At 35.6% G+C, this 25,213-nt stretch overlaps 1 protein-coding gene across 1 annotated transcript in view; it reads right to left on the bottom strand.

The window, feature by feature from the left end:
• The window catches only part of LUZP2 (leucine zipper protein 2), a 714,257-nt gene that overhangs the window by 42,130 nt on the left and 646,914 nt on the right, over positions 1–25,213 (bottom strand). Inside the window, exon 10 of the mRNA XM_078148101.1 lies at positions 1,168–1,257. Within this exon, the coding sequence (XP_078004227.1) occupies positions 1,168–1,257 (90 nt within the window). The remainder of the gene's footprint in view (positions 1–1,167; positions 1,258–25,213) is intronic.

Genomic DNA, 25,213 nt, shown 5'->3' with positions numbered 1-25,213 from the left:
AGCTAAAAATTGTACAGCACTTTGGGCCTGGCACATAGTAGGTGCAATATAAATGCTACCTATTATTAATATTGCTACTACTATTAAAACAACAATTTTTAAGCAATCCCCTTCTTATCTAAATCACAACCTCGATTATCTGTTCTCGTCTCCATTCAGGAACAACAGAAGCATCTGCTTAATGTAAATCCTCAATATCAGTGAAAAAGAGACATTGATTATATTAATCTATTTAACGAATTTTGTCTGATTCCATTAGAATCAAAGTGATTGCTTTTAGAGTTCTTTATTTTACGTGGAGATTAGTTAAACTAAAAATGTTTTTAAGCCACATTTTATAACCTTGTGCAACTATCATTTTGTTTCTGTGTAAAATGGTCATTCTTTATGTGTATTACCCTTGACAGACTTTGGACTGTTTTCACATTCATTAAATCTTTAGAGTAACCCTGTGGCATAAGCCTGACAGCTCTGAAAGCTGAAGAAAATGAAGTCCAGAGAGGGTGAGAGAGGTCCTTACAGTTTTATGTGTAGCAAGTGGAAGACCATTGACTTCTATTGAAACATCTTAATTTTTAAGTGCATATTTGTTTCCACCATATTATCCCACCTCATCACTTTCTAATTTATTAACTAAGACTCCATAATACCTTACAATATCCTGCTCACTTCATCTGATCCTCAGAATTCACTATATTTCTTGGTCATCATACAGCAGAAGGCACAACTCCATGCTTTTTAAAACTCACTCCTATTATCATTTCAAGTTAATCTTCTTCCTTTCCTTTCCAATGAAGTAGTTCTGACATGGAGTTCTGCCTGCTGCCTGCTGGGAGTATTATATAACTAATCTTGGCCCTTCATTACATATCTGCAGCATTCCAGCTAAATCTCTGTGGGAACAGACAGATTGCCAAACCTGCTAACCATCAAGTTACATCTCTTGGACTAGATTATTCTACAAAAGCTTTGTAAACTCTGCTTACTAATTTCTGATGGAAACTCCAACATATTTTAAACCACAAAAACATTTGCTTCTTGGAACCCAAGCAGAAAAATGCTTAGATTTTTCTACATGGCTAAAAATGGAAAGTTATTTGGGAACATGCATTTAATTAAGATAGATTTATGCATTATTTCTGGTTATACTATATAAATTAATCTTACATCTGGAGAATCACACTTAATACTTGGCTTTTCTTCTTTTGGTGACTCAACTTGAAGGGTTCTTTTGTCTCCCAGGACAGTTGGTTGAGCCTAGAAAACAAAAGAAAAATAGATAGCTGAAAGACAGAAACTCAGGAGATGTATGAACTGATGCAAAGTCAAGCGAGCAGAAACAGAACAATATATGTAGCAAAAGCAATAGTGTAATGATAATCAAATGTGAATGACCAATAATTTATGACAATTCCAAAGGACGTATGTTTCATCATGTTCCACTTCCAGACAGAGAAATGATGGACTCAAATTGGAGACTGAAGCATCTTTTTATTCCCTTTTTTATTTTTGCTTCTTCCCCTCCATAACATGGTGAATAAGGAAACATATTTTGCATAATTTTGTGTTTATAATGAGTCTCAGATTTCTTGCCTTCTCAATTTGTAGAAAAGGCAGCAGAGGGAAGGAGAAAACATGAAATGGAAAATAAAAATAATTCTCACCAAAAAAATTAAAAATTCAGGTAATAATTGAGTACATAGCAAAAAAAGACATCATTGAGAATATATAATCATATTCATGAGCATACAAATTAGAATATAAGCTCATCTTAATTGGAGAGCTTTTTTACTGGATCTCATAGAAACTTGAGCTTTCTGATTATGTTGATAAATATCTATAATTATTTGTATTGAACTTAGCACCACTAGTGTCCAAAGTAAATATCTTTCATAGAAATCTTGTGTACTGTGTGTTTAATGATTCAATTCAATTAAAATTCATTAAGTACCCACCATGTGCAAGGCCTTGGGAAGATAAATATGAAAAATAGCACAGACCTTACTTTTTAAGTTGTTCTTTTCCAGTTTTTTTAGTTGTATGCCCAATTCATTAATCTCCTCTTTTTCTATTTTATTTATGTAAGCATTTAGAGATATAAAACCTCCCCTAAGAACTGCTTTCACTGCATCCCATAAGTTTTAGTATGTTATCTCATTATTGTCATTCTCTTGAATTAAATTATTGATTGTTTCTATGATTTGTTCTTTGACCCAATCATTTTTTAGGATTAGATTATTTAGTTTCCAATTATTTTTTAGTCTGTCTTTCTATGGCACTTTATTACATATAATTTTCATTGTATCATGATCTGAAAAGGATGCATTTAATATTTCTGCCTTTCTGCATTGGATTGTGAGGTTTTTATGCCCTAGTACATGGTCAATTTTTGTGTATGTGCCATGTACTGCTGAGAAAAAAGTATATTCCTTTCTATCCCCATTCAGTTTTCTCCAGAGGTCTATCATACCTAACTTTTCTAATGTTCTATTCACCTCCTTAACTTCTTTCTTGTTTATTTTGTGGTTAGATTTTCTAGTGCAGAGAGGGGGAGGTTCAGGTCCCCCACTAGTATAGTTTTGCTGTCTATTTCTTCCTGTAACTCCCTGAACTTCTCCTGTAAGAATTTGGATGCTATACCATTTGGTGCATATATGTTTAGTAATGATATTACTTCATTGTCTATGGTGCCTTTTAGCAGGATGTAGTTTCCTTCCTTATCTCTTTTGATTAGATCTATTTTTGCTTTTGCTTTGTCTGAGATCAGGATTGCTACCCCTGCTTTTTTTACTTCAGCTGAAGCATAATATATTCTGCTCCAGCCTTTTACCTTTACCCTGTATGTGTCACTCTTTTTCAAATGTGTTTCCTGTAAACAACATATTGTAGGATTATGGTTTTTAATCCATTCTGCAATCTGTTTCCGTTTTATGGGAGAGTTCATCCCATTCACATTCACAGTTATGATTACTATCTGTCTTTTTCTCCATCCTTTCCCACCCCTTTATGCTTTTTTCTCTTTTTCCTTTCCCCCTTCACTAGTGTTTTGCTTTTGACCACCACCTCCTTCAGTCCCTCCTCCCTTTTATTATCCCTTTCCCTTTTCTTCCCTTTACTCTTACTGCTTCTTCCCTCCCTTCTTTCCCCCCTCCCTTTTCTTTCCCCTTTTCCCTCCTACTGCCTATAGGGCAAGTTAGATTTCTATACCTAACTGATTATGTTATGCCCTTCTTGAGCCAAATCTGATGAGAGTAAGGTTCAAACAATGCTCACCCCCTCCCTTCTTTCTCTGCTGTAATAGGATTTTGTGTCTTTTCCTGTAATGTAAATTTACCCTTGTGCCTCCTCTCAGTATACATTTCTTCCTAAGGATCAGATTGATCCACTTATTTGGATCCATTTAACCCACTTGATTAGATTTTTTTTATCATTACATCAAAGTCAACTAATATCCACCCTCTTTATGTATACTCCTTTAACATGGTGTAATAACAATACAGTTCTCAAGGGTTGCAAGTCTCATATTCCCTTGTAGGGGTTTAAACAGCCCCCCCTTATTAACAACATATTGTATCTTTCTGTCCCATTTACCTTTTTAAGTCCTTCTTGAGTCCTGTACTTGAAGATCAAATTTTTTGTTGAGCTCTGGTCTTTTTATCAGGAAAGTTTGGAAGTCTCCTTTTGTTGAATATCCATCTCCTCCCTTGAAAAATGATGCTCATTTTTGCTGGGTAATTGATCCTTGGCTGCATTCCAAGCTCCTTTGCCTTACGGAATATCATGTTCCACGCCCTGCGGTCTTTTAATGTAGAAGCTGCAAGGTCCTGTGTAATCCTGACTGTGGTTCCATGATATTTAAATTGTTTCTTTCTGGCTGCTTGCAGCACCTTCTCTTTCATCTGGTAATTTTGGAATTTTGCTATTATATTCCTTGGTGTTGTCAATTTGGGATCTCTTTCAGGTGGTGATCAGTGGATTCTTTCTATGGTTATTTTCCCTTCTGGTTCTAGGACTTCGGGCAGTTTTCCTTTATGATTTCCTGAAAGATACTGTCCAGGCTCTTTTTTTCATCATGATTTTCAGGTAGTCCAATAATTTTTAAATTGTCTCTCCTGAATCGATTTTCCAGGTCGGTTGTTTTACCGATGAGGTATTTTAGGTTTTCATCTATTTTTTTCATTTTTTTTTTGTTTCTGTTTGACTGATTCTTGCTCTCTCATAGAGACATTAGTTTCCATTTGTCCAATTCTAGTTTTTAACAGATTGTTTTCTTCTGTTAGTTTTTGTACTTCCTTCTTCAATTGGCCAATTGTGTTTTTTAGGGACTTGTTTTCTTCAGTGTATTTTTTTTTCCAATTGGCCAATTGTATTTTTGAAGGACTCTTCTACCTCTCTCATTTGACTATTAAAATCCTTCTTGAGCTCTTCTAAGAAGGCTTTTTGGGCTTCAGACCAGTTCATATTCCCTTTTGTTGTTGCAGATGTGGGTTTGTTGACAATGTTGTCCTCTTCAGAATTTCTGTCTTGATCTTCACTCTTCTCATAATATGAATCTATGGTACATTTCTTTTTACTCATGGTGTTTCTTTATTCCCTGGCCTTTAAAGAGATTGAGCTCTCCTGCTGGGGAACAGAGGGCACTGACCCAAGCTTCTTGTGTTGGGAGCCTAGGTCTTGGTCACTGGCTTTGTGTGCTGGGGCCTCTTATGTTGGCAATTGGAGGCTGTAGGGTTCTGGCAGCTTACCTCCTGTTGGGCTGGAATCAGCAAGGCTGGAACTTTCAGGCAATTCTAGGTTGCCTGCTTTTCCTTTCCTTTAGCTTTCTTCAGCTCCTTTTAGATGGGTGCTGCAGGGTGTTTATCTGCCTGGGGCCCCCTGCAGTGTTGTCTCCCTCCTTTCTGCTAATGCATTGGGAGATTCCTTTGAGGTAGAGTGCCAAGGCACCTGGTGGTTTTCTGAGCTGGTTTCCACCAGTTCCCCTGCCCTCACTGAGGCACTTGCAGGTCCAGGTGTTGGTGTTTGCCTGTTCTACCACCTGGGCTTCAGGATTTCTTCACAATTGGAGGCTGCAGGGCCTAGCTCACCTGGTGTTGGGCTGGAACCAGCAAGGCCAGGGCTTTAGGAAGCCTTTTGGTTGCTTTCTTCACCTCCTTTCAGATGAATGCCTTAGGGTACTTATCTTCCTGGGGCCCCTTGTAGTGCTGCCTCCCTTATTTTTGCTGAGGCACTGGGAGACCTGTTTGCTGGGCTGCTGCACTGCTGCTCCTCGTCTTTCTTCTAGTTCAGCTGTTCCAGGATTTTTTTCTGGGGTGATATTTTCTGAGTTTTCAGAGGTTGATAGCGGAGAATGAGAGTGACTACCTTTTCACTCCACCATCTTGGTTCCCGGAAGTGGAAGTAAAAAACCACAGACCTTACTTTTAAAGAGGTTGCAATATAGCATATTGGATAAGACACATATATAAATAACTAATACACTAACACATTATTTAAGTGAATATCAAAGATTTTTTTAAAAGTAGACCTGAGGATTCACTTTAAAAAAAATCTCATTAATAGAAGCTTTTTTTACGCAATAACAATTTTAATACACTTTTCTTTATTTCTTGAAATATTCCCCAATTACATACAAAAATTAACATTCATTTTTAAAAATTGAGTCCCAAATTTCCTCTCCTTTCTATCCTTTGCACTTCCTTGAAAAGGGAAGCAAATTGACTATACATGTGAAGTTACAGAAAACATATTTCCTTATGAGCCATATTGAAAAGAAAACACAGACAAAAAAAAGAAAAATGAAGAAAATTTATAAAGTATGCTTCAATCTGTGTTCAGCATTCTTCAGATCTCTCTCTAGAGGTGGATTTCATCATAGAAATTGTCTTGGATTATTGCCTTCATTAGAGTAACTAAGAGTTCCACAGATGATCATTCATTATAATATTGCTGTTACAATATTCTCCTAGTTCTGCTCACTTTAATTTGCATGAGTTCGTATGTCTTCCCAAATTTTTCTGAAACCCTCTGGCTTGTTATTTTTTATAGTACAATAGTACTCCATCACAATCATGCATTATAACTTGTTTAGCCATTCAAATAGATGGGCAGCCCCTCAATTTCCAGTTCTCTGTCACCACAAAAAGAGCAGAAATACATAGGTCTTTCTTACTTTTCTTTGATGTCTTTGGGATACAGAACTAGTAATGTATTGCTGGGTCAAAAGGTACATAGTTTTGTAGCCCTTTGGGCATAGTTCCCAATTATTCTCCAAAATGGTTGGACTCATTCAAAACTCCACCAACAGTGCATTAGTGTCCCAATTTTTTCCATATCCTCTACAGCATTTGTCATTTTCCCTTTTTGTCATGTTAACCAATCTGATAGTGTGAGGTTGTACCTCAGTCATATTAATTTCTATTCCCTAATCGATAATGATTTAGAGCATTTTTTTCATTTGACTATAGATAGATTTGATTTCATCTTCTAAAAATATACTGTTCATATCTTTTAGCCATTCATTGACTGGGGAATGACTCTTACTTTTTATAAGTTGGTTCAGTTCCTTAGATATAGAGAAATAAGGCCTTTATCAGACAAACTTATTTCAAAAGCCCTTTCCCCCTCAGTTTCCTTTTTCCCTTCTAATTTTGGCCATATATGTTTTGATTGTACAAAAGCTTTTTAATATCATGTAATCAAAATTGTCTAATTTATTTTCAGTAATCATTTCTATCTTTTGTTTGGTCATAACCTCTTTCCTTACCCATGGAACTGAAATTTCTCCATGCACCTCTAATTTACTTATGTTATCACCTTTATGATTAAATAATTTATCCATTTTGAGCTTATCTTGGTATGCAGAGTGAGATGTTGGTCTATCCCCAGTTTCTGCCACACTGCTTTCCAGTTTTCCCAGTACTTTTTGTCATACCCCAAAAGTTAGGTCTTTGGTCTTATCAAGCACTGTATTACTCTGGTAATTTACTACTGTGTATTGTGTACTTAATCTGTTCCACTGATCTACCACCCTATTTCTTAGCCAGTACCTTAGTTTGAAATCTGGTACAGCTAGGCTGCCTTCCTTCAGAGTTTTTTCCATTGATTCCCATGATATCTTTGATATTTTATTCTTCCAGTTGAATTCTCTTACTACTTTTTCTAGTTCTATAAAATAATTATGTGGTAGTTTGATTTGTATGGCATTAAATAAGTAAATTAACTTAGGTAGAATTGTCACTTTTATTATATTGGCTTAGCCTACACTGTGTACCACTTGTTCAGTCACAGCTGACTCTTTGTGAAGCCATTTGGAGTTTTCTTAATAAAGATACTGGAGTGGTTTGTCATTCCCTTCTCCAGCTCATTTTGTAGATGATGAACTAAGGTACATAGGGTTAAATGACTTACCTAGGGCCAGAATTAAACTCATGAAGATGAGTCTACCTGTGCTCAACCCACTGAGATATCTCTATTTCTACAGCTGTTTAGATCTGTTTTTATCTGTGAGAAAAGTGTTTTGTAACTGTGTTCATATACTCCCTGGGTTTGTCTTGGCCAAGGTCATCCAGTACATCTTTGGCCATCACCAGTCCTCTTGACTTTTGTCTTGCCGCTGAACTTCAATGACTCTGGAAGAGAGAATGAGGCTGACTGCTTTGAACAACTCAGCCTCACTTAAATTCAATTCAAGTGCAAGTAATCACCCTCATGATGTCACTGGTTTTCTTCAAAACCAAAGGATAAGCAACTTTCTTGACAGGTAGATCCCCAAGTATTTTGTATTGTCTGCAATTATTTTACGTGGAATTTCTTTTTCTATCTCTTGTTGTTGAATTTTGTTGATAGTATATAGGTATGTTGATTTATGCGGGTTTATTTTATGTCCTGCAAATTTGCTGAAGTTGTTCATTGTTTCAACTAGGTTTTTTTTTTTTTGTTATTTCAGTTGATTATCCAGGATTCTCTAAGAATACCATCATATCATCTGCAAAGAGTGATAGTTTTGTTTCCTCACTGCCTGTGTTTATTCCTTCCACTTCTTTTTCTTGACATTGCTATAGCTAGCATTTCTAGTACGATATTGAATAACAATGGTGATAATGGATATATTTGCTTCACTACTGATCTTATTGGGAAGGCTTCAAATTTAGTCCATTACAATTCTTGCTCTTAGTTTTAGATAGATATTATTTGTCATTTTAAGAAAAGCTCCATTGATTCCTATGCTTTCTAGTTTCTTTAATAGCAATGATTATATTTTGTCAAAGGCTTTTTTCTATATCTATTGATACAATTATATGGTTTTTATTGTTCTGGTTATGGATGTAGTCCATCATACTGATTGTTTTCCTAATATTGAACCAGTCCTGCACTTCTGATATAAATTCCACCCAATCATAGTGATATGTTGCTGTAATCTCCTTCACAGTATTTCAATTAAAATTTTTGTATCTATATACATTAGGGAAATTGGTCTATACCTTTCTTTCTCTGTTTTTACTCTCTCTGATTTAGTTATCAAAACCATACTTATGTCACAAAAGGAATTTGGTAGGACTTCTTTATGACCTTTTCAAATATTGTATGATGTGTTAAGATTACTTATTTATTAAATATTTGATAGAATTCACTTGTAAATAAATATGGCCCTGGGGATTTTTTCCCTTATTGATGGCCTGTTTAATTTCTTTCTTTGAGATTGTGTTATTTAGGTATTATATTTTAATAATTGAGGCAGTTTAATTTTTGGCAAATATTGTCCATTTCACTTAAATTTCCAGTTTTACTGGCATATAATTGGGTGGAACAATTTCTAATAATTGCTTTAATTTCATCTTCATTGGTAATGCATTTACTTTTTTCATTATTGATGCTAATTTTATTTTCTTCCTTTCTTGTCTGATTAAATTAACCAATAATTTATCTATTTTTATTAATAATACCAGGTCCTGGTTTTATTTATTAATTCATTTTTTACTTTTAATTTTATTAATCTCTTTTTTGATTTTCAGGATTTCCATTTTTATGTTTAATTGGGGATTTTAAATTTGGTCTTTTTTCTCCTTTTTTTTTAAGTAGTGTGCCCACTTCATCAATCTACTCTATTTTGTTGACGTATGCATTTAGAGAGATAATTTTCCCCCTAAGTACCTATTCTGCTGCATCCTACAAATTATGGGATGTTGTCTCATTGTTGTCATTCTCTTTAATTCTATGATTTGTTCTTTAATCTGCTCATTCTTTAGGATTAGATTATTTAGCTTCCAGTTAATTTTTAGTATATGCTTCTATGATCTTTATTAAATGTAACCTTCATTGTATTATGGTCTAAAAAGAGTGCATTCAATATTCTTGCATTTCTGCATTTGGTTGTGAGGTATTTATGCCTTATTACATGGTTATTTTTGGTGAAACTGTCATGTACAGCTGAAAAGAAGTATACTTCTTTTTATTCCTATTAAATTTTCTCAAAACATCTGCCATACCTAACTTTCCTATGAGTTTTTTCATATCCTTAACTTATTTCTTACTTATCTTGTGATTAGATTTATCTAGCTTGTGTGTGGGGGGGTGAGGTTCCACCCTAGTATAGTTTTACTATTTCTTCCAGTAATTCACTTAAATTGTCCTTTAATAATTTGAATATTATTTGTATCATTTGGTGCATATGTCTTGTATTGATATTTCTTCATTGTCTATGGTTACTTTAAGCAAGATACAGTTTCTTTCCTTATCTCTTTTAATTAGTTTTAATTTTGTTTTTGCTTTATCTGAGATCATGATTGCTATCTCTGCCTCTTTTTTTTCTACAGCTGAAGCATAACAGATTCTACTCCAGCCTCTTATTTTGACTGTGTGTGTGTGTGTGTGTGTGTGCGCCTAGTTCAAGTCTGCTTCTTATAAACAGTGGATCATTGGATTCTGGTTTCTAATTCATTCTGCTATCTGTTTACATTTTATGGGTGAGTTTATTCCATTCATATTCACAGTTATGATTACTACTTAGGCATTAAATATTGTTTGTCAGTTGTTTCAATTGTAGCTGACGCTTTGTGACCACATTTGGGGTTTTCTTGTGTATAGTGGGAGCCAGAGCCTGAGAACATGTACTATGACTACACAGAGAATGTAAACTACCTTGAATAAATGTAATCGGCAAAAAGAAGTTCCAGCTATTCCATGGGAAAACTTGCATGTGACCTTGGGCCATCCTGGTACTATGTCTGTTTTGTTCTGTTTCTATATAACATTTGGACAGACCTAGGATTGGTGTGGGAATCTACCATGTTACTTTGTCTTGCTGCCTCCCAAGATGACAGCCTCTTATAATCTTCCCCAATTAACCCTAATAAATTTAAACCTATTAATAACCAAGCTGGTATTGACTCCTCTTCTTTTGGCATCTCCATATTCCCTCAGAGGGCATGCTACCCTACAACTGGCATTGTTAGGGCAGAATAAGTCTACCCCTTACATTTGGCATAATTGGCAGGATTCCAAAGAAATGGCCTGGAGGGGGTGAGGTCTTTTTCAGGGGAAAATCCTGGTCATTCCTATCACTGAGGGAGAGATGGCATGTCTGCCTGGGAGAATCCTGACTTGGCCACAGATATTTAACTGGATGTGGCCTGAGCCACAGGATTACAGGACACCTGTAAAATGCACATTAGCTTGTGCCTTGACAGGATTTCATGGGGGAAATCCTACATGAAAGCTGCTTGTGTTGCTTAATGGAAGATTTATAGCCTAAGTAAACATGAGAACTTTCAGTGCTATTTAGAGAGACCTTGAAATGACAATTGCCCTATATACCATTGGATAAAGAATGTGGAGCCCCCATCCCCACTCTCTCTCTTTCACTTTCTCTCTCCCCCCCCATGTTTCCCACCTCATTAAACCTAGGTTGTCAACTGTGACATTTATCTGAAGACAGAGAGATGTAAGGATGCTTTATCCTGTTATATGTGTGTTGAGTCACTGTGCACTAAGACAGTCCTGAAGGACCAGTTTTGATGTTCTTATAATTGTATCCTTGCTTTTTTCTTCTACAGCAAATTTCTATAATCAGAACAAGTGGTCAATAAAAGATAAGAGCACAATGCAATTATGTAAGATTGTACCATTCTCAAATCAAATGTGCAGTAATTTCATATCACAAACAATCAAGTAGATCAGTATTGGGCTTCTCATCTGCCTGTTAATAGTTACAAGGTCATGTATAAGATTAACTCTCTGAAGTATCTCATTCTTTCATAATTATATGGGAATATTTGGACAAAGATGCAAATTTATTAATTTGTGAGGTTAAAGTCCAAAACCTCTTCTTTGTTTTAAGGAACATAATTTCATTGTGATCTAGCATGTTAGTGGAGAGTAATGTTTCTGTAGTATCTATTCCTTTTGAAAATGGTTAACAACTGAATATATATATTGTTCTCTGTATACAATTGGGAATTAAGTCTATGTACAAACCCTAATCAGGTCTTTTGTTACAATTAGAGTAAATTCGGCCTCTTGCAAGTAAATTTGTTTGTGTAACCATTGAACCTATAGGCAAAGAGCCTCTACCTGCAAAAAATTATTATTACCCATGTTTTCATGTATGGGATTATATCCTTACTAGCATCTGATGCTTCCAAAGGAATTGGAAGTGATTGGAGTGGAAAAATTTGGGGAGGTGGGGCTAGTAGAAGAGAGAACAGAGGTAATACTTTTGCCAGTGGTAAAAGTCAGAGGCAAAACTCTTTTGAAAATGGTCAGGATGAAAGGAGAGAGAGAGTAAGATAAACCAGGGGAAAATAGGATGGAGGGAAATGCATAGTTAGTAATTATAACATTAAAAAATATGGCAAGTTTCTTTGATAAATACCTCATTTCTCTAATATATAGAGTATATAGCAAAATTTGTAGAAATAAGAGCCATTCCTCAAATGATAAATGGTGAAAGGATATAAACAGCCAGGTTTCAGATAAAGTAATCAAAGCTATTTACAATCATATGAAAAAATGCTATAAGTCACTACTGATTGGAGAAATGCAAACTAAAACAATATTGAGCTACCACCCAACACCTATAAGGTTGGCTAATATGACAGAAAAGTTAAATGGCAAATGTTGGAGGGGATGTGGGAAAAATTGAGACATGCACTGATTGAATGTCACACTGATTCAATCATTCCATAGGAAAATTTGAAACTATGTTGAAAGGGGTATAAAATCATGCATACCCTTTGAACAAGCAATATCACTACTAGGTCTGCATCCCAAAGAGATTTTAAAAAGGAAAAGGACCTATATGTATAAAAATATTTTTATAGTGGCTCTTTTTGTGGTGGCAAAGAATTGGAAATTGAGGGATGTCAATTAATTGGGGAATGGCTGAAAAGTTGTTGTATATAATTGTTACAGAATACTATATTGCTATAAGAAATGATGATCAGGATGCTCTCAGAAAAACCTGGAAAGACTTACACGAACTGATGAAAAGTGAAATGAGCAGTACAAGGAAAACATTGTATACAGTAATAGTAGTAAGATCAACTGCGAATGATTTTGCTATTGTCAACAACACAATGATCTAAGATAATTCTGAAGGAATTATGATGAAAAATGCTATCCATCTCCTGAGAAAGAACTGATGCATTCTAAATGAAGATCAAAGCATATTTTTCCTTTATTTTATTTTTCTTATTCTTCTGTTCTATTTTCTTTCACAACATGACTAACATGGAGATATATTTTGTATGTCTGCGCATGTATAACTTATACCAAATTGCCTGCCCTCTCAATGAGAGGGTAAGAGAGAAAAGGAAGGAGAGAATTTGAAACTCAAAGATATTTTTAAAATATGTTAACATTGTTTTTGCATGTAATTGGGGAAAATAAATTATCAAATTTAAAAAAATAAATGATCTATTTTCCAGATGAGTTAGTTTTTCAATATTTCACATTTTTCTAGGTTTTGATTCTATTGACTTTGTTTTTATTGTTTCTTTTCTTGGTGTCTCATGGAGTCTTTACCTTCCCCTTGCCCAATTCTAATTTTTAAGGAATTATTTTCCTCAGAGAGTTTTTGTATTTCTTTCCCATTTGGCCAATTCTGCTTTTTAAGGAGTTATTTTCATTAGTGATGTCCTGTACCTCCCCTTAACAAATTCTATTTTTTAAGGTGTTATTTTCATCTGTGACATCTTGTATTTCTTTTACCATTTGACCAATTCTGTTTTTAAGTTGTTGTTTTATCAGTATTTTTGTGCTTCTTTTACCAATCTGTAAATTTTTTTCATGAGTTTTTCTTTGATATCATTCTTTGCCTATTTTTTCTTCTATCACCATTTGATTTTGAAAATTGCTTTTTAGTTCTTTCAGGAATTCTTGTTAGGCTTGTATCCAATTTGAACTTTTTCTTTGAGGCTTTTCTTCATCTTCATCTTGTTTCTTAATCTTCTGTGGCATCATAGTAGCTTTTTGTGGTTAGTTTATTTTTTGATGTTGCTTGCTCATTCTCTTACACTGTTTCTGATTTTTAAACTTTACGTCAAAGTTGGTTTCTTTTTCTTGGCATGGAAGGTGTGGGTAGAGCACTATCTCAAGCTTCAAGCTTTCTAGCACTGCTGTAAAGTTATTTGTGGGGGGTTTCAATTTCTTATTACTTACAAGATGCTGTGACTTGAGGAGAGGTGTATTCACTGCTCTACTGGTCAGCATACTGGTCCTTACCCTGGAAGGTACCCTGATTCCTTGGGATTGCAATCAATACTGCTCTTCTTGGTCCCTGCCCCCTTGAAACCAAAAGAATATTGTTCCTTAAGGTCCTCTTCCCATGGGACCAGATGAGATACTGCTCCTCAGGATTCCTTTTTGACCAAAACTGCTCCTCCTCACCCTTAAAATATGAGCCAGAAGTGAGTATTGGCAATAGAGTTGCCAAACAGCATCAATCCTGCATCCAGTTCTAGCATAGGGATCCCCTCTATTTGCCACACCCCTTTGCCATCTTTGCTTTGAGACCACCTGAGACTGCTGATGCTTCTGTTACCACCACCTAATTCCATCAATGATGTTTCATCAATGTGTGGTCCAAGTCACTCTCCACTCCATTGTCACAGACCTCACTTTCTGACCTCCTAAGTTATCTTGGGCTAGAAGAACATTCTTTTGTTGTTTGTTCACCTTTTGTTGGCTCTGCTACTCCAGGATTCAATTTGCAACTTACTTTAAAGTTGCTCGAAAGCGAAAGTTGGGAGAACTTACCTGAGTGTCTGTTCTATTCTACCTTTTTGGTTCCACTCACAGAAGTGTCAAAATAACAAATTATTGATATATCAATCCCCTTAACTCCCCACCCTTAGGCCAAAGTAGATGATTTTCTTTCAAAAAGGAGACACTTCAATAAGATCAATGGAAAGAGAAAGCACATCTCTTCTCTATTTCCCTTTCCATCCTCATCACCTACAGGAAACAAAAGGAGTTCTGTTTCATCTTCTTTCCACTGTTACCAATGTTGCCCATTGCATATATTCTAAGTTCAGTTGCCTTTTAATATTCTTTAAATTTATGTTCTTTTAAAAATGGTATGTTATCATTCTTTTTTCTCTTCAATGCATAAGTGAAGTTCATACATGTTTCCAATGTTTTAAAAAGTATTCATATTTTTACTTTTATTACAGTGCAATACTTTTCCACTGAATCCATACAGAAATCCATTCAGCCATTAATCATTTGATAAATACCCATTTTATTTCTGGGTTTCAGATATTGCTCTGAATATTTGAGTCTATATTGGAATTTCTTTAAGTTTTTGCCCTTTTTAGAGTATGGGCCCTATAGTGCCTTCACTGCAACAAAAGGTATGAATAATTGAGGCAACTTTTCTTGCATTATTCCAATTTGTTGACCTGAAATGTTGGAACAGATTAACAGTTTTACAATAGTGTATTATTGTGCCTCTACTCCCCCAAACCTCAAAATATTGTCTTCATCTTTTAGCATTTTTTGATAATTTGATGTGAGGTAAAATATTGGTTTTAATGCACATTTTTAATACTATTGGTGCCTTGAATATTTTCATATTAGTTTTTTCTCTATATTCATATCATTTTATCACTTATTTGTTTTGGAATGGCTTTCATGATTTCCTGGAAAAAAAAAGCATAATGACTCTGGAGTAAGGGGACTCAGGGTAAAATGCTCATCCTGTAATGTGTGACCTGAGACAAATAGTTAACTTTTCAGAACCTCAATTTCCTCATCTGTAAAATAAAAGTATTAGACTAGATGACCTTTTAGGTTTCTTTCAACTCTAAATCTGTAATCTTATAAACCATTCAGAGAAAGAGATTATGTCTTGGTGGGAGAATCAAGGAAAGCAAAATGAAGGAAATGGCAGCAGAGCTGAGTATTGAAAGAGAAGGACTGGGGCAGCTAGATGGTGTAGTGGATAGAGCTCTGGCCTTAGAGTCAGGAGGACCTGAGTTCAAATCCAACCCCAGACACTTGATACCTGCTAGCTGTGTGACCCAGGGGAAGTCACTTGACCCTGATTGCCTCACCAAAAAAACAAACAAAACATAACAAAAAACAAATAAAACAACAACCAAAAAAAACAGGAAAGAGAAGGATGATTGTGATAGGTAGCAAAGGGTTAAGAAGAGAGATGAATTCATTCCAGGGACAGAGGATGTCACATGGAAATACATGAAGACAGAATAGAGTACCATGAGATGATACAACAGCGAGTAATTAAGAGTCAGTCTTCCTCTGAAGGTTCTTTGCAGAGCTTTTATTTATTATTATATATTTTATTTCAGGGAAACAAGCCAATCATAAAGTAATTTGAACAATGAGAAGGAATTATACGCTACTTCATCAATGAGAGTACCGAACCGTGAAAAGTTAAACTTCTTTAGGTTTCAAGAGCTTATTATTTGATGGGATGACTCGTTTCCAGAAGCGATAAATGAATTCTTCACAACAAGCCCTTTCAAAAAGTGTGATGATTCTTTTAAAAACACATGGATTAAGTTCAATGCAAATCTAAGAGAATGAAATCGAGATTGAAGACTGAATGTTTACTTGAACAAATGGACGTGCTGCTGGGTACTCTGGGGAGTGCTGTGTCAGCAGAAAAGGAGAGGATGCTTCCTGCAGTGATTTGGAAACACACTGGAGGCTCATTCCAAAGTTCTTGATTTTTCTTCCAGGATCCTTTTCAAGCTGTACAATTGAGTATTTTCTCAATAGATTTTTCAAGCCTTTGTCATATATGTTTCAGCAGTGAGAGTAAGTAAATTCTTTCCAGGCCTAATGGAAAATTCAAGTTTAATGTTCCAGCTGCCTGGATTAAATTAAATAACTTAAACCAATTTAATTCCTATTGTCATGGCAAAAACATCTAAGGGAATATGCCTGGCTGGCAAAGAGAATTCCAGAACACCAAAATTTACAAATGGCCAAAAAACTTATCCAAACATTTGGGCATATTGGCATTAACTCCAAGTCATTGCCCTCATGCCCCCTAGTTTTTTTTTTTTAGTATTTCCCTGATTTTTCTATTTTGAGCATAGTTCTTTTAAAGGCAGCCCCTTCATCCTCACCCACTGTGTTAGTTATATCTATTGTCTATTTAGTACCACATAGCTCTAACTTGTTCTGTGGATGTACCATGACAAAGTCTCTGTTGAATTAATGCCATGGTAAGGTGATCATAACTTTTCCATTATTTTTACAATAGTGATGAAACCAGTTGTTCGGAGACATTCCTATTGTCTCATTCTTTCATTTGGTGATCAGTATAAGATTCTTTCCTACTGAGGTTGACATCATCTTTGCTGCCCAGTGTTTCCAAACCAATATACTGGCTTAGCACTGATGTTGTTAGCATTGATGTAGTTGAGTGGCTTCATGTCTGACTCTTCATGACTCTATTTGGAGTTTTCTTGGCAAAGATGCTGGAATGATTTGCTATTTTCTTCTCCAGGTCATTTTATAGATGAGGAACTAAGGCAAAGAGGGTTTAATGACTTACCAAGAGTCACACAGGTGGTAAGCGTCTGAGGCCAGAGTCAGGAAGATGAGTTTTTCTGAGTTCAGGCTTGGCACTCTGACCACTGTGTCACGTAGCTGCTCTTGGCACTGATATTTAGGGGATATGGCATGACTCATTTTCTTTGTCAACATTTTAGAGCAACCATATTCTTTCCAATCTTTTGTTAATATACAAAGGACCTTTGATGTCACTCACAGGGGGATCTTTGGGTATGGCTACACCCTCAGCAAGTATCCTAGATCATCTTATATCCTTACATTTCAGGCCATCTATAGCTTAGTAGATCTCTGGCTGAGATAACCAGAATTTAATTGATTTCCACAGGGATATACAGAAAATGTCAGAGGCAAGATTAACACTTAGAGCCTTCTGACTCTGTGACCAAGATTATATCCACTGTTACCATGGATCCTTTCCAGCCTTATCTAGAACTAAGACCCTTCCATACACTCTATGTCCAGGTCAAATAAGGTATGTTATTCCCTATAACTGAATTTTTCCCCCTTTCCTCTCCATTCTGTTTGAATATAATTTCTTTGAGAGTAAGGGTTGGTTTTGTTTTCTTTGCATAGTCTTTGCTTAGCACAAAGGCTGACACATGTTAAACCCTTATTAACTGCCTGGTGATTGGACTTGTTTTCCCTTCTTCATCTGTTGAAATTATCTGCTGATAGGAAATAATCCTTAACAAAAAGACATGGAAAAAGATGAGTATGAGCATCATGGAATTGGGAAAATCATGCCCATCCAAGGCAGGGAGAAGACACTTTGGACTTCATGCTGAGAAGGGGTAGAGGGAAATGATGTCCTCAAAGACAAGCTTTACTTAATATCCTCTGTCTCCAGAGGTTGGTTCTCATGTATGTAGTCCATTAAGCCTATCAGTACATACTGATATGACAACAGAAATACATTGGCCAATGAAGGAAAAAATAGCCTATTATGATCCATAAACTTAGTACCATAAGAATTTTAAAGGTTATCTATCCCACATCTTTATCTTTACAGATGGAGAAATTAAGGAACAAAGATTTAAAGAAACTTGCCTAAATCACATAAGCAGTAAGTGGCAGAGCCAAGATTCCAATCCAGATCCTTTGTCAACAATTCTATCTCTTTTTTTCCCCATTGTGCTTAAATGAAATCCAGTCCAAGTTAATATTGCCTCCTTTAGTTCTCTGTATTAATCTGTAATATGGTGAATGTTGTTTACAACTCAATTACGTCTTCCTTTAAGAACACTCTTTGGAGAATAAATGGGCTAGACAATGTTTATTTTCAATGGAGTACTGATATATTATAACTCATTGGCTTTATTCTACTTCTTACACCTATATTACTATAGAATAAATGTGTATCATATAAGGAAAGGGCCAAGTTTTTTTTTTTTAACAATGCACAGCTCTTTAATCTGGAATTACTCTCTCTGGGCTCACTGATTGCTGGAATGGCTCTTCTGTGGGCTTCCTCAGAATAATCTTCTTTAGTATGATTCATTGAAAAATCTCCTAGTAAGGAAAAAAGCTCCAGCCAACAAGAAATCATCAAGAAATCAACAACAAATCTTACGTTTGGCTAAAATCTCCCATTGATATGATCTTGTCACAAAAATTCAGTTAAAAAAAGTTATAAGGATTGTAAAATGGACTCAAATTCAAAATTGATTCTGATTACAATCAGCAGCTTTCTTATCCTAGTGTATTGTGAGCAGAATGATGTAATGTCTATAGGGTCCTCTCTGTTTTCTCATATGGAAAATGAAGGGATTAAGATAGATAGTCATTTCATAGTCCAATATTCTATAATTGCCCCTCTCCTACTGTATTCCAAATTCAATAAAAACAACACTGGTCCTATATAGAAAAGAAAAAAAAAAGGAAGAAAGATTAAGTCTGAGAAAGGAGGTGGCAGGACTATACCAAATAATTTATTCTACTTAAAGAAGAAAAATGGTAGCCTCTCTCACAGCTTTACAATGTCCCCAAGAGGCACACAATCAGACATTAGTACCATTGTAAGCACAAAGGACTAGGGGAGAAAAGGAGAAAGAAATGCTAATAGATAAATAGTGAAAACAAAAGAAGTCAAATAAGCAAGCATTTATTAAGCATCTACTATTTATAATGCATAGTTATACTGTTCTAAGAGCTGGGGATACAAAAAAAGTAAAAAAAAAGTCCTTCCTATGAGGAATTCACCACATCAGTAGGGGGCTTACAACATACAAACAGTTATATATAAACAAGTTACATACAGGAAAAATTGGAAATAATTTCATAGGGAAGGTAGTAAGACTAAGAAGGAATAGAAAAGGCTGCTTAAGAAAGGAAGATTTTTGCTGAAACTTAAAGGAGATTAGAGAGCCTTGGAGGTGGAGGTTAAAGGACAGAAGTCCTGAAAAGTAGAAATGAAGGATGTAACCCATAGTTAGATATATGCAGGTGAAAGTGAGGAGTCAATGATGGCACTCAAGTTGTGAGCGTGGGAGATTGAGAGTATGGTGGTATTCTCAACAACAGGAAAGAATTTGGAAGAGGGGAGGGCTTTGAGGGGAAACATAAGAAGTTACGTTTTAGAAATGTTGAGATTAAGATCTTCTATTTTAAGAATTCAATTTCAAGATATTCAATATGCAGTTGGAGATGTGACACAGGTTCTGGACAGTTCTAGGCTAGATAGAGTAATTTGAAACTCATCTCCAAAGAGAGAATAGTTGAATTGACAGGAACCAATGAGATTGCCAAATCTAATAGTGTAGAGGGAGAAGAAAAGACCCAGGATGGTGCCTTGAGGAACACCACAGATACAGGCCGGGACTGGATGAGAATCTAGCAAAGAATACCGAAAGAAATGGTAAGACATCTAGAGAAAGAACCAAGAGAGAATAAAAGAAAAAAAAAAAGGGTAGAGACAACTTACTCAACAACACATAAGATAGAGATGATCATAAAAGACAAAAGAGATAGTTTCAATTGCATAAAACTGAAAAGTTCCAACCTGGGGTGGAATCAATATAGTGATTGACAGGAAATATAAGAATCTAGTTTTCCCCTCACATCTCCTTAATAAAGATATAAAGAATGCATCTGACTGAATTCTGATCTGAAAATTGAAACATATGTTCTCTTTTTTCTTTTTTTTTTCCTCTTGACTTAGTTAATGTGAGGAATTTGTTTTGCATGCTTATATGTATTTATATTTTTTCTTGCCTTTTCAGTGTGTATGGGGGAGGATTTGGAATTGAATGTAAAATTTAAAAAATGAATTGAAGGAAACAAATGTAGTACTAAATCACTGAATTTATTCCAACTCCACCACCCGCAAAAAGAAAAAAAAAGATTCTGCACATTACAAAGAACAGCAGTAGTAGAATCATAAAAGAAACAAAATGATTTTCATAGAAATGTGCTCTGAAAAAGGTCTAACATACAAAGTAATGAAAGAGTTGATACAAATACATGAGAATAAGATGTATCTTCCAAAAAGATAAATGGTCAAATTGCTTGAGCAGGCAGGTGTAAAATGAAGAATTGTAAGTAAAAAAAACACTTGTATACACACACACACACATGTATGTATGTATGTATGTATGTATGGCAAGTCATCAAGTAAAGGAGAAAAATAAATTAAAACAGGTGAGGTTTTACATGACACCATCAGATTGGCAAAGATCACAAAAGGGGGAAATAGCCATTGTTGGAGTAGATGTGGCAAAGTAGGCACATTGGTTCAATCATTCTGGAAGAAAAAGAAATGGAATTATACTCCAAATGTGACTAACCAGTACTTCTCCTTTTATGCAGCAGAAACATTACTATGCATATAACCCTAGGAGGTAAAGAACAGAGACACATGTACCAGAATATTTATAGCATCATTTTTATTGTGGGAAAGAAGAGGAAACAACATAGATGCCTATCAGCTTAGGGATGTCTAGTCAAATTGTAGTATATAAATTTAATGGTCTTTTATTGTGCCATAAAAAATGATGAGTATGACATATTCAGAGAAACATGGGGTCTGAATTTGAAGACTTACTACCTTGTTGGGGCCCACCAGAGTTTGCTCTCTAGAAGCCTGGCCTGCTAGAAACCAGAGTCACCTTGAGACAAGGTTGAAACATTAGAGTTAGTATTTGTGGGGAGGATATGGCCAAGGCTTTAACCTCTCATTTTCCTAGGAGCACAATCTGTCTGTCTGTCTGTCTGTCTGTCTCTCTCTGTCTGTCTCTCTCTCCTCCCCACCTCCTTTTCCCTTCTCTTTCTCCCTTCTTCTCTTTCTCTCCTGCTCCTCTCTCTATTTCTCCCTTCCCCTCCCACCTCCCCTGACTTTCTCCCTTCTCTCTCTCTTACAATGTAAAAGGCAGCCTGTTCAATAGATCACCTACAAAGGATCTCTGGGGAAACACGAATAAATCAGGCCACAATGAGAAAGTGAAGATAAGTTGCACTAAATACAAATGGAAAAGATATTGACATCACATCAAAGAGATCATGAACATATGGAAGTGTTAAAGAATGTATGTGTGTGTGTGCATGTGTGTGTTAACTAGTTAGAGGTACATACATACATACATATATACACATATACAGAAATGCATACATACATATATATGTGTGTATATGTGTGTGTATGTTTGTGTATATATATACACACACATATGTATATGTATATGTATATGTATATGTATATGTATATGTATATGTATATGTATATGTATATGTATATGTATATGTATATGTATATGTATATGTATATGTATATGTATATGTATATGTATATGTATATGTATATGTATACGTATACACATACACACACATCCCTAAAAGCAATAGGCCTTTTCTGTAATTTACATACTGTTCAATATTGGTTTGGCCACTGTTTGGACAATTTAATTCAACCGATCAGCTACTGAAGGTTATGTTTGTTTGCTTTCATGAAAGCAAAGATTCCATTTTGCTTCATTTTTCACTTCCCAGCTAATCACCCTGCTGCTGTGAAGCTTTACATGAGACTACTGGCTTCACTGGGAATGTGCTCTTGAGAATGTGGCAACACAATATATTCAACAGCAACATGAGCTTCCCACTAAAGGTCCGTAGAAGCCCTCCCGCCCCAGGGGAGCCAATCCAGCTGCCTCTCCCTCTGCCTTCAGCACACTCCATTGGTTCCCAGTGGTCAATGCAATCATTTACAAGGAGCTGCCGGATGCATCATTTTACACAGCACATCAACTTCCATTAACAAACCCACCAGGATATTTTAATGAGAACTTTGCACATAAACAGTGCCACTCATAGGGGCTGAAGATACCACAAAGCTAAGAGTCATCAGCTTCTTGTACACATGACTCAGAAGGATTCCATGACCCGGGCACCATACAGAATAATGAAACCAGACAACTCCATAGTTGAACGGGAGCTCAGATGCCATCTGGTCCAAACCATAATTGTGCAAAAATCCCCTCTGGAATTTCTCTGAGAAGGAAACATCTAACTTCAGGCTTGAAGCCCGAAGTGAGGGAAGTTCCCTCTTCCCTAGGCAGCTCACTCTAACCCTGGTTAGCTCTAATTATTGGATTTTTTTCTGTCCAAGTTTAATCTGACTCTGTAATTTACATCCACTCTTCCTAGCTTTTCCATCAGGGGCTGAGAAGAATGAACTTAACTCCTCTTCAAAGTGATTGCCTTTCAAAAACTGGAAGGTATATAACATGAGCTCTAAATCCTCTTTCTGCATCTGCAATCTAAACATCCCCAGTACCATCACCTAATCCTTTATAAGGGATGAACTAGAGACCTATCCCAGCTGCCCTCCTCTAAATGCTTTCTAGTGTTTTTTTTTTCTCCAATATACCTCTTCAAATGACTAGTTTCAATGTGGCCTGACCATGGCAGAGTCCAATGGAGCCATGCCCCTTTCAATCTTGGACAGTCATGCTTAAAAGAGCCAAAGATGGATGGATTTGTTGCTGTTGTTGTTTTTAGTTACCTGTCACAATGACGATTCTTACCTATTAAAGTTCTCATCCTCAGGCTTCTTGAGATTCTTTTTAAAAAGTTAGAAAACATTTGCTATAATGAACTTAATAGTGAAGAAAACAGAATTGACCATGAAACTACAGATCTCTAATTCATCGCTCCTGCACAGTTAATGTGCTTGTTTTTTTGATCAAGTGTATATTACATGTAATATGCTAGTGCCAAATCTGTCCTGCTTTTTGATACCTACTTCTGAATTTATTTCTGATCTCAGTGTATTTTTCTTACATTTCTTTGATACTCATTGCTTTCTTCTTTTAATTTTTATACCATTTTTACTAATCCCTCACTCCACCACAACTCTCAATAAATTACCACCTTTCCTTTGTAATACATAATATAGTCAAGGGGAAAAAAATACACACACAGACATACATTGCTCAGATTTAAACCTCCACATTTTATTCATTGGCTCTAGCCTCCTCACTGGGCTCCGACTTTTTTAAACTGCTTTCTTTTGCCATTTTTATATAAGTTAGTAGGTAACTAGCAATAATTCCAGGTAACATTTTCACCCTGGTATAACCACTATGATTATGGAAATATGTCTGGTGATATAAATATATGCATATATATGGATTATTTTTTAAAATGTATTTATTTTAACATTATGAAGTAAAACAAGAATTTCCATAACATAGTAGAATAAGAAAGATGATTGCACATGAAACTACAAATATATCATGTTCAAGTTTCTATTCGTTTTAAATGTATAATAAAGTTCCCATGTAAATTTCTTTTTTTCCCTCCCCCCTTGCCCTAAAGATGGCTACCATCAGACACAAATATGTGTATGCATATATGTGTGTATGTGTCTGTACGTGTATGCATATATTATATATGTACATATAATCATTCAACACACATCTCTATTTATCAGTTCTTTCTCTAGATGCAGATAATGTCTTCCTTCATATGTTCTTTGTAGTTAATTTGGGTGTTTATATTAGTCAAAATTACACTTGCTCAAAGTTGTTCTTAAAACAACATTGGGTTAGTGTATGAAATGTTCTCTTGGTTCTGCTTATTTCACTCATCATTATTTCGTGCAAGTAAAAAATGAGACACTTCATGAATTTTCATGTCATCCTTCTATATGTATATATTCTCATAAAAACTTAAATTATAATTCATATTGCAAGCTCAAGTATATTTGCTTTTGCATCCAATAAATAGTTCTGAATGGAAAAATATGCCTTTCTTGCCCTTTCTGCAGCATTTCCCACTGTTATTATCTTGCTGAATCTTGATTGTCTTTACTTTGAGCATTTTCCTGACATTGCTCTCATCCATTTCTCTTCCTGTCCATCCAACTCCTGCTTTTCAGTGACCTTTGTTGTCTATTTATCTGTGTTAGACCCACTCAACAAGGCTGTCCCTTATGGGTCTCTCCTTGGTATTATTGTCTTTTTCCATTATACTCTGTCACTTGCTGATCTTACCAAGCTCCAGTGAATTTGATTATTATCTTTATGAAGACAATCCCCTGCTCTACACACTTAGTCCTAATCTGCTACCGAGAATCGGCCTTAGCACCTTCCTCATTGTCTAAAACTGAATGTTTCAATGTCAACATGTCTAAAACCCAACTTACTCTCTTTCCCCAAAAAACATCCCCTCTTTTGAGCTTCCCTCATATTATGTATTGTATTACTATCCTCCCAGTCATCCAGATTTACAACCTTGGTGTCATTCTCAATTTCTCACTCTTACTCATTCCACATGTACAGTCCCTTGGCAATTCTTTCTCTCCTCTATCTTCACATCATCTCGTATGGGAGTCCTCTCTGCTCTCACAACTATTGTCTTAGTTCATGTTCTTAACATTCTTCATATGAACCTTTGCAATAACCTTTTGACTAGTCTCTCTGTCTGAAATTTCTCCCCACCCCAAGATTTCTCAAATGTCAAGGTGATTTTTCTAGAGTGTATGACTGATGTCACCTTCATATTCAAAAAACTCTCATGACTCCTACATCAAGAATCAGTTATACAATCCTCTATATGGTATTTAGAGACCCATAATGAGGCAGCTAGACACCACAGTGGGTAAAGAGCAAGGCATAAAGTTAGGAAGACCTGAGTTGAAATCTGCGCTCAGATACTTACTAGCTGTGTGACCTTG

Source organism: Phascolarctos cinereus, unplaced genomic scaffold (assembly GCF_003287225.1).
Source record: "Phascolarctos cinereus isolate Bilbo 61053 unplaced genomic scaffold, phaCin_HiC Scaffold_9;HRSCAF=440, whole genome shotgun sequence".
Classification (NCBI taxonomy): domain Eukaryota; kingdom Metazoa; phylum Chordata; class Mammalia; order Diprotodontia; family Phascolarctidae; genus Phascolarctos; species Phascolarctos cinereus.
Note: the sequence above shows the minus strand (reverse complement) of the source record. Positions and strands in the feature narration are given on the sequence as shown.